Source organism: Agelaius tricolor, unplaced genomic scaffold, assembly GCF_023055355.1.
Source record: "Agelaius tricolor isolate 1412-34295 unplaced genomic scaffold, bAgeTri1.0.p SCAF_20, whole genome shotgun sequence".
Lineage (NCBI taxonomy): Eukaryota > Metazoa > Chordata > Aves > Passeriformes > Icteridae > Agelaius > Agelaius tricolor.
This window is the reverse complement of record NW_027269280.1, coordinates 11,744,943-11,757,247: the sequence shown is the minus strand read 5'-3', so window position 1 is coordinate 11,757,247 and position 12,305 is coordinate 11,744,943. Positions and strand designations below refer to the sequence as shown.

General features: G+C 47.6%; 2 protein-coding genes across 2 annotated transcripts in view; one reads left to right on the top strand and one right to left on the bottom strand.

The window, feature by feature from the left end:
• Positions 1 to 12,305, bottom strand: part of KLHL22 (kelch like family member 22) — a 303,656-nt gene that overhangs the window by 80,683 nt on the left and 210,668 nt on the right. The window lies entirely within an intron of this gene.
• On the top strand, positions 2,447 to 11,919 carry LOC139598811 (glutathione S-transferase theta-1). Its single transcript, XM_071445631.1, has 6 exons — positions 2,447 to 2,650; positions 2,739 to 2,795; positions 5,777 to 5,864; positions 6,972 to 7,122; positions 10,062 to 10,238; positions 11,220 to 11,919. The coding sequence occupies exons 1-6, from the start codon at positions 2,539 to 2,541 to the stop codon at positions 11,418 to 11,420; spliced, it is 786 nt and encodes a 261-aa protein (XP_071301732.1). The 5' UTR covers positions 2,447 to 2,538; the 3' UTR covers positions 11,421 to 11,919.

Below are 12,305 nucleotides of genomic sequence, written 5' to 3'. Positions count from 1 at the left end.
CAATTTTCTGCTTGTTGGAATGAGGCACAAGTTCCTTAAATTGTGCACTCCTGCAAGGAAGGCTGCCTTCAAAACCAAGCTGGAGCTATGTTCAGAGCTGGCTCTCTGGTGCTCCTGCACTGCTGTTTCACAAAGGATAAATACACTTGCCTCACTCCAGCCTGGTCATGATGACAGGAGGGGATTTTAAATTGTTTTTCCCATAGTTTCTGCATGGCATGTATGCAGTGACCAGTGGCATTTTGCCCACAGGACAAAGCACCTGCCTAGGGTAACTCCTTGGATGGCCACAGAGTTATAAAACAGATAAATCTGCCTTGTTCTTTGCTCTAAATCATGGAGATAAGGCTGCTCATCCTTGTACTTTGCCTTCTGCTACCCCTCTACCTCTGTATTTTGTTGCTTTGTGTCATTGGATCTTGTCTGGTTCCAGTTCCTAGATGGAAAGCCCTGGGAGCTGCCTCCAAAAATCCAACAGGTTGTGCAAGAGTTTTGCTTGCTTTGGTACAAGGTCTGTTGAGTGAATACTCCCCTTTCACCCTGAAAAGGGAGAGGGATTACATCTCCTCTGTCAGCTTAATTGAACGTGTTTTATTCAACTTCCCCAACTGTTGCCAGGGCTATTTGGAAATAAGTGAGAACCTGTGATTTCTGGAATAAAATGAAGCTGTAACACACAAAATAGAAGGAATATTGAAAAAAACAGAAAGACATCCTGAGACTTCTTCTAAATGATTAAGAAATAAACTGCAAAACTTTAAGCATTTGTTTTCTGTCTTATTCCTGTTTCCAAAATGTTGACAGAGAAGATAAGGGCAGGAAAAATGGTCTTTGAGGTGATGGAGTCAAATGAAAATACAGTGCTAGAAGAACTAGCCTGGAGCCAGGAATAATCAATCAAATGCCCTATAACACAGGCAGATAAAAATACCTCTTTGGTTATGTGGGCTGTGCAGTGCAGTCAGCAAACTGGAGAAAAACTTAAGGAAGGAACATTTCCAGGAGGCACATGAAAAGATCTTTGAAGTTCAGATAGGACTAATGGATCAAGTGAACCATGAATAAAGGAGCAAAGTGAACCCACACTGCTAATGGTGCTGCACACTGCTGAGATCAACACTCTTCTCAATGATCTCTCAGAGTGTGGGCATGGGAGCACTTTGAAGCTCAAAGACTTCTCTGACTATTTACCTGTGCAGAGCCACTTTCATGCTCCTTTTCCTCACTCCCTTAACATTTCAGATTCCTTTGCACTGAAGGAGTTTGAACTCAAGACTCCATGAGCTGTATCTGCAGCATATCAGTGCTGGGTGCAGGTGCTCAAGAGCCTGAGTGGTGCTGTAGGGGAAGGGAAGGGGGTGCACAGCACCTCTCCCTGTTCTGGCTGAGAAACTGAAAAATTCTTACAGTGCTCTTCTAAATCTGAAAGTTCTAAACCCCTGGAAATGTTCCAGTTTGTAATTTGTCTAGTCCACAAGCTCCCAGCTCAAGTACCCAAGCCTTTTCACAAGAAAAAGAGCAACTGATCCTCCAGTTCCCTCTCCCTGAGATTCCCATGGCTCTTCCCAAAGATCTGTGTGTGCCATGCAAGCTCTCTGGCACAACACTGATAGCGAGGTGTCAGCACGGCTGAGGTGGGTTTGATTGGGGGTGACTTTGCCCTGAGTGGTTCAGCTGCTCTATCTCACAGCTCCCAGAGTCCCTGCACTCAGCCAGCTCGTCACCTTCCCGAATCACACAGCTGGGAAACGCTATGGGCTCAGTGCAAGTGACAAATACCAGGGAGGGGAAAGTCACTTTGAGCGAGTATGCAGAGGTAATGTCCACAGAGGAGTCCTCCATGCTTCACTGCCGTTAAGATGTCACCTTGCAGCAGACACTATGTGACCAAAGAATTATGTTCTGAACAGAAAGCCCTACTGAGATCTGGCAGTGTGTGATTAACACTGCCTTAGAGGACACTGTGCAAGGGCCTTGTCGGCAGCGTGGCACAACCCTGCAGAGGTGTGTTACAAAACTCAGCATTTACCTTGTGAAAGTCGTAGTGGGATGCTGTGGGTGAGTAACTCCAGAGACCCTGCGGTGCCAGCCAGAGCTGTGGAGGGGAGTGACAGCCCCCTCTCTCTTGCTGCTTAGTACCAACCTTTGAGGCTGGTGACTGACCGCTACTCGTGTCACTATTCCCGTTACCTTCCCGAAGGAACATGAATGAACACGCTGCCAGGTCCGCCTGACGCTGTGGGAAGGGGAGCTCTGTAACCCCTGTCCCAGCTCCGGCCGTGCTCCCTGGGCTGGGTGGGCTCTCCCGGGCTCCTCCGGCACTCTCCAGTGCCCGTCCCGCGGTTCCCCCCGGCACAGACCCCGCTCCCTGTGCCCCCGCCCGGCACGGACCGGGGGAGGGAAGGAGGGAGGGAAGGGGGGAGGGCCGGAGGGCACCTCCCGCCCGGCGCGGCTCGGCCCCCGCCGGCCCATGTGGGGCGGCTCCGGGCGCTCGGCGGCAGAGCCGCGGCAGCTCCCCGCAGGGCGGGCCGGGTCGGGATGGGGCTGGAGCTGTACCTGGACCTGCTCTCGCAGCCCTGCCGCTCCATCTACATCTTCGCCCGGAGCAACAACATCCCCTTCGAGTTCAAGCACGTGGAGCTGTTTAAAGGTGGGACGGGCGCTGCCCGAGGCGGCGGGCCCGGGGCGGGCGCGGCCCGGCGGGGCGCGGGCTCAGCCGCTCTCTTGGCTCTTGGCAGACTCGGTGCTGGGGAAGAAGCCGGCGGCGGGGAGCGGCGCGGAGCAGCCCCGCGCAGGTGAGGCCGGGGCAGGGACGGGAGGGTCCCCACAGACCGAGAGGGTCCCCACAGACCGAGCGGGCGGGGAGGGGGCGGCCGGGCCCGCAAGCGGCCGGCGCTGTAACGCGATCCCGGCGGGGGCCGCGCTGAGCCCGCCGCCTCTGCGGGGCTTTGCCCTCACGGGGGTTTGCCCTCACGGACCCCCGGGAACCGCTGCGGCCCCGGGCCTTGGGGGTTTTCTGGGGCTTTGCCCTCACGGACCCCGGGGAAGCCCTTGGCCTGCCGGCACAGGAGCTGCGCTCGTCCCTCAGCCCGCTCGAGGGAAGGAGGAGCTCCCCGGGGCACCCGGGGGATGCTGAACCCCGGCGCTGCCCAGGGGCGTTGGACGCCGTGGTTTGACCGTGCGGCTCCAGTTCCCAGAGCAGTCTCGTAGCTCTGCTGCATCTATTTTTGTGGCTCTCCAAGGAATGTTCCTCTAGCCATTTCTAGCAAATTACTCACACTGACAGCCGAGGAGTGCTCTGGGAGTGCTGAAGTTTGCGGCAACTCTGTTCAGGCTCCTCCAACTGATGACTGTTGCCCAGTTAAACGTAGGGTTTTCCTGTAAATTGTTACTTTTGTGCCTAAGGCAAAGCACGTTACTTCAAAACCCTTAGTTGAGGATTAGATGATTAGGCAGGTGTGTGATTGGCAAATAGAGTGGGATTTCCCCCCCTTCTATTTCCATAAAATCTTCTCCACTGCTCTTTTCACCCACCAATAAACCTCCTTCTCTGCACTATGGCTTAGGCTTAAGATTTCCTCATGGTGATACTCTGCTTGTTAAAGTTACACCTCAAAGCCCAACAATACACACTCTGTGTGTATCTATATCTATATATCTACCTCCATCCATCCTTGGAAGTCATCCAGAACTGATTACCCCAGATATAACTGATGTTAAACAGAACTGTAAGTCAAGCCAACATCACAGGAATGATAAAGATGGACCTCCCAATATCACTGAACAAAAAGGCTGGCTCTGCTGGCTGGAAGAGAGGCACAAGCTTAAGTTCTGCTAAACTGCAAATACAGATATTGGTCTCTATTTTCATACAATAAGCAGTGGGTCCCAATGAAGCAGCCTGGAGTTGCTGTTCACACCAATGCATTTACCAGGTCACAGCTCAGTCAGAGTCTCAGCACAGGTCTGTTATGTCTATCTGCAAACCAAAGTAGTGATTCCATCCCCAGGCTGTGGTGCAGGCTGAGTCACAGACACTGAGCTACTGTCCAACCTGCTGTAATGGCATGGTACTTGGTTTGTCAGGGAACAAATATGCTCAGTATTCCTGCTAGAATTGCTGTATGATGAAAGCTCTCTGAAATCTGATTCAGGCTGCCCTCACCCACTGCTTACTTCTCATGTCCTTGTTTCTTAGTTCCCTGCTGCCCTGGATAATAAACACAGACAGCAGGACAGCCAAACAGCTGGGTTAGCTGGAAGCATTACTGACTGCAACTTTCTACTGCACTTTTCCAAAGACCAGGTGAACGCTAGAGACCTCACCAGAGCTGGGTGTGTGGTGAGCACTGGCCTTTGGGGCCATTCTAAAAGCACAAAACAAAGCACCCTACCTGAGCAATCCTTGCATGACAGTAGATCTACAAACATTTGCCTTGCTGTTTCTGTGATACAAATCATGGGGGTGAGACATCCTGTACATTGCACATTTTTTATTTTTATACTCAATTTTCTCAGTTATTAGGCTTAACCTGAGGTTTCTGTCAGGCTATTATTTTTAAGAAGCCCTATCTAGGATTTTCTACCTCTCTTGACAGTGTTGCCTGTCTCTGCTGTGCAGATGGAACCTCTTACCCCAGCTAAGCTGGGAGCCATATTCACAGCAGGCAGCCAGAGACTTTTCCTAATGAAAGGGAAAATGTGGGTTTGAATCTCTTCAAATAGGAGAAGAGTGTAAACCTTAATCTCTGATGAAGCTACTTACACTGGAATTTTAAAAAAACCCACTTCTCAAAGAAACAAGGTAGAGGCTAGTCAGCTGGGAAGGAGAACAAGTGGTAATGTATGCTCTGCTGGATTTAACTCATTATGAGAAATCAATATAAGGGAAAGCAGTAATGCAGCAACCTGCCTTCTCCCAGCCCTTCCCAAACCAGCTGCAAATAAACTTGTTTGTCCAGAGGCTGGTTTTATTTCCTACTGCACATTTGTCCAGTAATAGACACTGCCACTGCTTCCTCAATGGGTACAAATAGTTCTTAGAGCTGGAGGTCACTATAAGTTAATGATCCTTTTTCTTGTCTTTTTTTGAACAAAGGGAGTTTTGTACAAGACCTCCTGCTGGTCATGCTGATTTGATCAGGATTTGCACTTTAATTGTCATGTCTTGTCAGGAGAACTTCAAACAAGCAAACAAATTCCTCCCAGCTTTTCTTACTCAGGTGTTCCTGGGCTGTTGTGCAATTCCCTGGCATTCAACTGCAGACTGGCAAGTCTGGTGCCAGCAGTGGGAAACTGAAAGCCTGATTAGATAGTCAGCTGTTAATTCCTCCAAGGGTCTGTGGAGTTTAAACTCTTATGGAATGGTGTCTTCCTCCTGTGTTTTCCTGTTAGAAGTAGGTTAATGTGCAGAGCCAGGAGTAACACAGAGTCAGGAGTAGCGCAGGGTTGAGTGTTTGAACTTCCCTGCCCCAGCCAATGTCCACCATGTCAGTAAGTTCTGCAAATATCCTGGTACCTGGGTCAAGCAGGAGAACTGCTGTTAGAAATATAAAAATATCAACTGCTCCATGCCACGTGGCCAGCCTGAGCCTGCTGCCTCTGCAGGCAGCTCTTACACTGACTCTGCCATTTCATTACCTTTCACTTGTGAGCTATGACCCTATTGGGAAAACCTCACACAGTTCACTGATCATCCAGCTGGCTGCAGGTATTTCATTGATCATGCACTGGCAGATACACTTCTAACCTCAGGTTTGTCTGTTCATGTTCTTAGGGCCATCAAACAGTGAAGGTGCAGGCAAAGTCAGCCTCCTGAAGAAAGTACCAGCACTGAAGGACGGAGACTTCACCCTTGCAGAATGGTAAGAATTCAGTCCTTAGACTTCCTTGGGTACCACAGTCTGTGCTGCATTCAGAAGATGTCATTCCCATGGAATAATTAAGCATCACAGAATATATTAACATGCTGGTTATTTTTAATAGTATAACCTCATTTGATCTCTTTCCATTTTCCGTTTGAATTATCTTTCAGAATGTAAACAACTCATCTGACTTAGCTTCCTCATCTCACCCTGAATGCACTTACATCAAAATGGGATTATAAACATTTCTGGGAGATGTTTAAAGCTTATAAAAATCCCTTTCACCCTGGGAAAAGAAATACCTTTACTCTAGGAAAGAATTCTGTTTATCTGAATTAGTCATAAAGGCTGAGAGAACATCTACACAGATAAAATTTAGGCTTTACATTAAAAGATTAATATAGAGACTGGTTAATGATGTCATGATACTGAAACAATTGAACTGTAGCAGTATCAGTATGGCAGGGATGTCTTGCATTTTCTTCCATTTTGTCAGCACATTTTCTGTGGCTTTTTTTTGGTAGTAATAGCCTAAGTATTGTTGCAGATGACTAAGATATTTTTCCATCTGACTTCTGCCAGTTAGTGAAAGTATAAACATCTGGACAAACACAAAAAAAGATTCTGTAGGGTTTCCTTGCTGAGACTTCCACTGACTTCAGTGGAAGCTGCATGCTGGAGACAGACCTGATGAAAAGGCAGCAGTAACCCATCAGAGAGTTTCATTTAGTGCACAGGCACAGAAACAGCACAGGTCTCAGAGAGCTGAGTCAGAACAGGCAAGGAGCAAGTGGAGGCACTATCACTGATAGAGGACCATGGAGGTTTATTGTTTGTTTACCCCCAGTAGTGTCCAGCAGCACTGTAAAACAGTGCTGTGATTTTCCAGCAGGTTAAAGTGTTCATGGAAGCTGAGGTGATTAAGGACCACTGATGTCAACATGAATTAGATGCCTTTCTGTGGTCCCTAGACTCCACTGAAAATCCTGATCTGAATGTTTTTTAGTGGAAGCAGCAAGCTGAGAAGGAGCAGGAGAGGGAGCTTAGGCAAGAGCATTGTGCCCTGTAAGTGCCTGACCCTTTCTTGTCTCCTGCTGGCGTGAGCAGCACTGCCATCCTGCTGTACCTGAGCCGCAAGTACAACACTCCTGACCACTGGTACCCCTCAGACATCCAGCAGAGGGCCCGTGTGGATGAGTACCTGTCCTGGCACCACGCCAACATCAGGGCCAACGCTCCTAAAACCATGTGGATCAAGGTGAGGAGACCGAATGTAAAAATGTGAGTGAAGTGGTGTTGGTTTGTGGGAGCACTGAGCATCTTAACAGCCCCAATTCAGAGGCTGTTGTGATGAAACAACAAACCTGGGCCATTCCTAGCTGGAAGGTGTAAGAATCTGTGTCTGGGCTGTTCAGGTCCAATCCAGCCAGCTGTGGACCCCAGCCCACACAATCTTACATGGACAAAGGCAAAAGATAGGAAGTGCTCTTCTCCACATGGGGAACACAAGCCCTATGAGGAATGTTTGAAGGAGCTGGGGCTGGAGAAGAGGAGGCTTAGAGGTGACCCTATTGCTCTCTTCAGCTCCCTGAAGAAAGGCTGTAGACAGGTGGGGTTGGTCTCTTCCACCAGGCAGCACTGACAGAACCAGAGGACACAGTCTCCAGCTACATCAGGGAAGGTATAGGTTGGATATTAGGAAGAAATTTTTCACCAAAAGAATAATAAAGTACTGGAATGCTCTTGCCAGGGAGGTGGTAGAATCACCATCTCTGGATGTGTTTAAAAAAAGACTGGACATGGCACTTGGTCTAGTTGAGGTGTTAGGGCATAGGCTGGACTCGATGATCTTAGAGGTCTCTTCCAACCTCATTATTCTGTGATTCTGTGATTCTGTAAATCTATTTCCTCGATAGGAGACACCAGATCATCCAGGTGACCCCCCAGATGCAAAAGAGGGCATTGCCTTCCCCCAGGGGGAATTTGAGCAGAGGGGAAGGGGGCAGAGGAAGGCAGCAACAGCCAGTGGGATACAAGTGAGGAGGGGCAAGGGGAGGGGTGCACCAGGGAGACAGCACCAGCACTGACAGGGGGAAAAACACCATGTGGTGATAGGATACAAATCATGTGAACAGTGCAAATTACCAAACACCCAGGGCAAATAACTAAATAACTATTTAGTGCAATACAACAGAAAGGAGCAGGATCTGGCAAAAGCAGATTTGACCATTTTGGTTTTTCCCTTAAAGAAGGGTTGGTACAGAAGGTCTCAAGCCCAGCAGACTTTCATTGCCTGGATTTGTGAGTGAATATGTAACAGAGTTAGTGCTGCTTCCAAAGGCCTCCCCTCCCTGCACAGCTGTGCAGAGTGTGCACCCAGGCAGAGTTTGGCTTTGGTGAACATTTGTTTTGTTGCTGGAAGCAGAAGGACTTGCTTTCTTCATACAAGTTACTGCAGCCTCTGAGGGTGGAAATCCAGAAGGAGTCTTCTGCTTCCAGCACACTTATGTGCTTCTCTGAGATAGGCTCAGGGACAGAGGGCAGAGACACACTGAGAGGCAGATTTTCTCTACTCAGTGTAGTCAGGACATTTACATTTAGGCAAAATTACCTGATTCAGCCTGAGTCAGAAAATCATTTAGTATCAGATGATTTTATTGGACACCTATTTCCAGCCAAGTCACCAGACAGTTAATGCAGCTGTCCCTAGAGAGACCTAGGTTCAAGTATAATTCTGCAAGGACAGCTGGCATGGAATTTCAGATGAAATCAGGATTGCTAGTAAATAGGTAACTTCACTGCTCCCTTGTAAATTTGCCCTTGTTTGTGCCTAGCAAAGCATATCAGGACTCATTTATCTTCTTGAATTTATTGGTATTTGATTTTTTGGCTATAGAATACAGTGAAGCAATTCAAATATGAGGCAGATTCATACAAGAAGCAGTTTCTTCCAGCCTCTGCAGCTATCACTGCAGTGCTCCAAGGGAAAGAAATCCAAGTAATTGCTGCTGATGGTGATTAGATAGCTCAGATGCAGAAAAGGTCCTCAGAATAACTGTAAATATGGAAACATCTAAAGCCACCTTGTAAGAGAAGCATATTAGCTAGAAATGGGAGAAGATAGACAGCCCTGAGATAAGGAAAAGGAAGAAGGGCTGTTTCAAGGAATTTTACCCAAAGATCCCAACATGCATTATTGGAATCACTTAGGAAGAAAACTGGCCATGAATTTTCTGATGAAATTGATTCCACATGTATTTGGCCAAAATCCTGGCTTGGATTAAGCAATCCCAACTTGAATTCTTGAATATACTAGCAGTAAGTAGAAATTCAGTTCACTTGCACTGATTGAAATTTGTGTTTATAATTTTGATTCTCTAAACAAACTGTACTTCCTTAGCTGTGGAAGGTGAAGGCAGCACAGCTGTGAAACACTGGTGGCTCCAGTGCTGCATACACCTCTGTGACTGGTGAAAAATATTGTGGAAAGGCAACTACCCCCTGTGCCAGCAAACTGTGCAGACACAAGGACTGCACTTCTGTGATTGCTCCACCAAAATTTCTAGTGGTTTAAAGAGTGATGCTTTAAGCCACTGAAAGGTTTGTGTAAAAATGGTGTTGACCACTTCCAGCCTTGGTGGCTGCTGTCACACAGAGGAAGCCATTTCTGTCTCTCCAGCCAGTGTTGATGAATTCTAGTCCTTCCAATGCTCCTGCCACAGGCACCACCATTCCCTCCTGTCCATCACCCTGCAGGACAGGCAGTGCCTGCAGCACCCAGTTCCACAGCAGGGTGTGTGGCTGCTGGGCAGCTGCTGCTGACACAGAGCATGTAGCAGGGGTGACTGTGGCAGGGATTTGTCTTCCCTGGAGCTGTTGCCCATTTTTTTTGTAGCCCCAAAGTACAGTTTGTTTAGGGGTTGGAGGGCACAGCTGCCAGGCACAGAATGAGGTGAGGATTCCTTGATTTTGTTCCTCACATTGCTGCTGATTAGCTGAGGTCACTGCCATGGCAGGTCACACTTAGGCCAGCTGCTGTGCTCTCTGTCCAGGAGCTCTGTGGAGCTGCCACAGCCCATGCAGCTCTGCCATCCCCTTCTGTGGCTTTATTGCAGGCACTGCTGATCATGGGGTGTAATCTCAATTACTACTACCAGAGAAGATGTCATGTGTGTGCTATGTCCCTTCTCTCCTCAGGTGTTGATTCCCCTCTTCACAGGGCAGCCCCTGCCCTCGGAGAAGCTCCAGGAGGTTATGGAGGGGCTCTCCACTTCCCTGAAGCAGTTTGAGGAGAGGTTTCTGCAGGACAAGGCTTTTATCATTGGGAGTGAGATCTCCCTGGCAGATCTTGTGGCCATTGTGGAACTGATGCAAGTGAGTGCCTGGAGCATGGTGAGGAAGCTCAGCACAAGGAAAGCAGATGCTGCTGAGCAGGGAAGGGGCAGCATGTGGGAACTCTTCACTAGCAGGAGAAGTGAGGGCATATTTTGGCAGAACTGGCCTAAGACAATGGGGAGAATGTGGGAGTGGGTTCAGAACAGCAATGAAAATCAGAAAAAAAGCTGGCTGCAACAGATCTCTTTTGTTTCTCATCTGTAGCAATAACCTTTTCTTCATTTTTTATCATGACTTTCTTTTTAACCTCCAGAGAAGGAGGTAATATATATAAATGAGAAGCAATAGCAGACAGGTCTGATGAAATGAGACAGCCACATAGGAATATTTCTACTATTCAAGAATATAATACTTGCCCATGCCATGTCTGGAAAATGAAATAATTAATCTCAGAGGCAATCAAATTAAGTTTGTTACAAACTGATTTTTCCCTGCCAGGCCACCAGGGCCTGGATCCTGCAGCCCAGCAGTGATTTCTTTCTCCAAGGGACTGAAAACCAGCAGTTCTGCTTCTCTACACTGTGTTCCAGAGAGTGGCACAGGCAGAAAGCAGAGGGGAGTTGGATTATGTTAGTTAGGACACTGGTTCAGTTAAACACATGTTGTGCTGGGGGTTGCTGTATAATCCAGCATTCTCTACTGCAAACTGGGCAGTGATCCCTGGAACTGCCAGCCAGCATCTTCAGTGTCATGGCTGAAAATCACTCACAGAATGTGCTCATCCATGCTGTCCTAAGCAGCTATTCCAGCACCCAGGAACTGAGTTGTAAATGCCCTTTAAAATCCTGCTTAGCTTTTGTGTCCCCCAGACAGGTACCAGCGATTTCCCTCCTTCCTACTGCTCCTCCATGAGCTCTGCCTTTTTTTCCCCTTTACCTGCAAGTATCCTTTTAGTGCCTGCTGTCTCAGCCCAGAAGTGACTGCCCCAGGCCTCACTGTTGCTCTCTCCCCTTTCTGCAGCCTGTTGGAGTTGGCTGTGACATCTTTGAAGACAGACCCAGGCTGAGGGAGTGGCGCAGGCGGGTGGAGGATGCTGTGGGGAAGGAGCTTTTTTTCCAAGCCCATGAGATGATCCTCAATATCAAAGAACTGAGCAATATTCAAATTGATCCACAGCTGAAAGAGCAACTGGCACCTGTGTTGATGAAGATGTTGAAATGAATTAACCTATCTTAGCATTCTTCCTGCCTTTTTTTTTTTTCTTTTTTAACTTCTTCTCTGACATCCAGTTCTCCATGTAACTGGAAAGAGCACTGTAATTCTAACACAGAAATTGCAGAGTGGGCCAGGTCTTTCTTGTATCTGTGGGGGTGGAAGCTGGGGAATGTTTAAGACCTAAAACATTAAATTTATACAGAAGACTGAGGCCCTACAGGTCACTTAATGTGCCTCTGGATTTTATTTCAGTGTCAGTCTTCTCAGAGATGGTAGAGACAAGGGTGGTATTTCCTGACAGAATTCAAGCCAGCCTACAAACTGGGAACATGAAAGAACTGAATAGGATGAGGATCATTGTTTCCAATTTTAACATTTGTACTGCAAAGTGTGCCTGATCCTCATCTTCCCAGCATGTCTGTACAGACAAGTAGAGCACAAAGCTACTTCACAAACTGAAAAAAAAAAAAAAAAATTAAAGGTTTCTTATTGTTGAGGCATCTTGCTTGGCTGTCCATGTACATTCCACACTTCTTTTTCCCTTGACATTCCTTTGAGAAATTTCTTGTATTTCTACAATGGTGAATCTTTATAATTCTTCAGTTCAGCTGCTGCTTTGGATTTCTGAAAGCCTGGGTTCTATTGGTGCTCTGTCTACCAGTACATGTGTGGAGCAGCTCCTCTTGGAGATTCCTGCTGCTGGTGGCCACAGCGTTGGAATAGCTGCCCACCTAAAAACCCATGTTGATATTATATAGGGAGTACTCTGAAAGAATGCATTCACAGTGGTTTCATGAAAGAGAATATAACAGTACACAAATTGGGTTTTTTCTATGGTAATACTGTCATAGCACATTTCTCCTAGGAAATGCAGAGAGGGAATAAATGCAG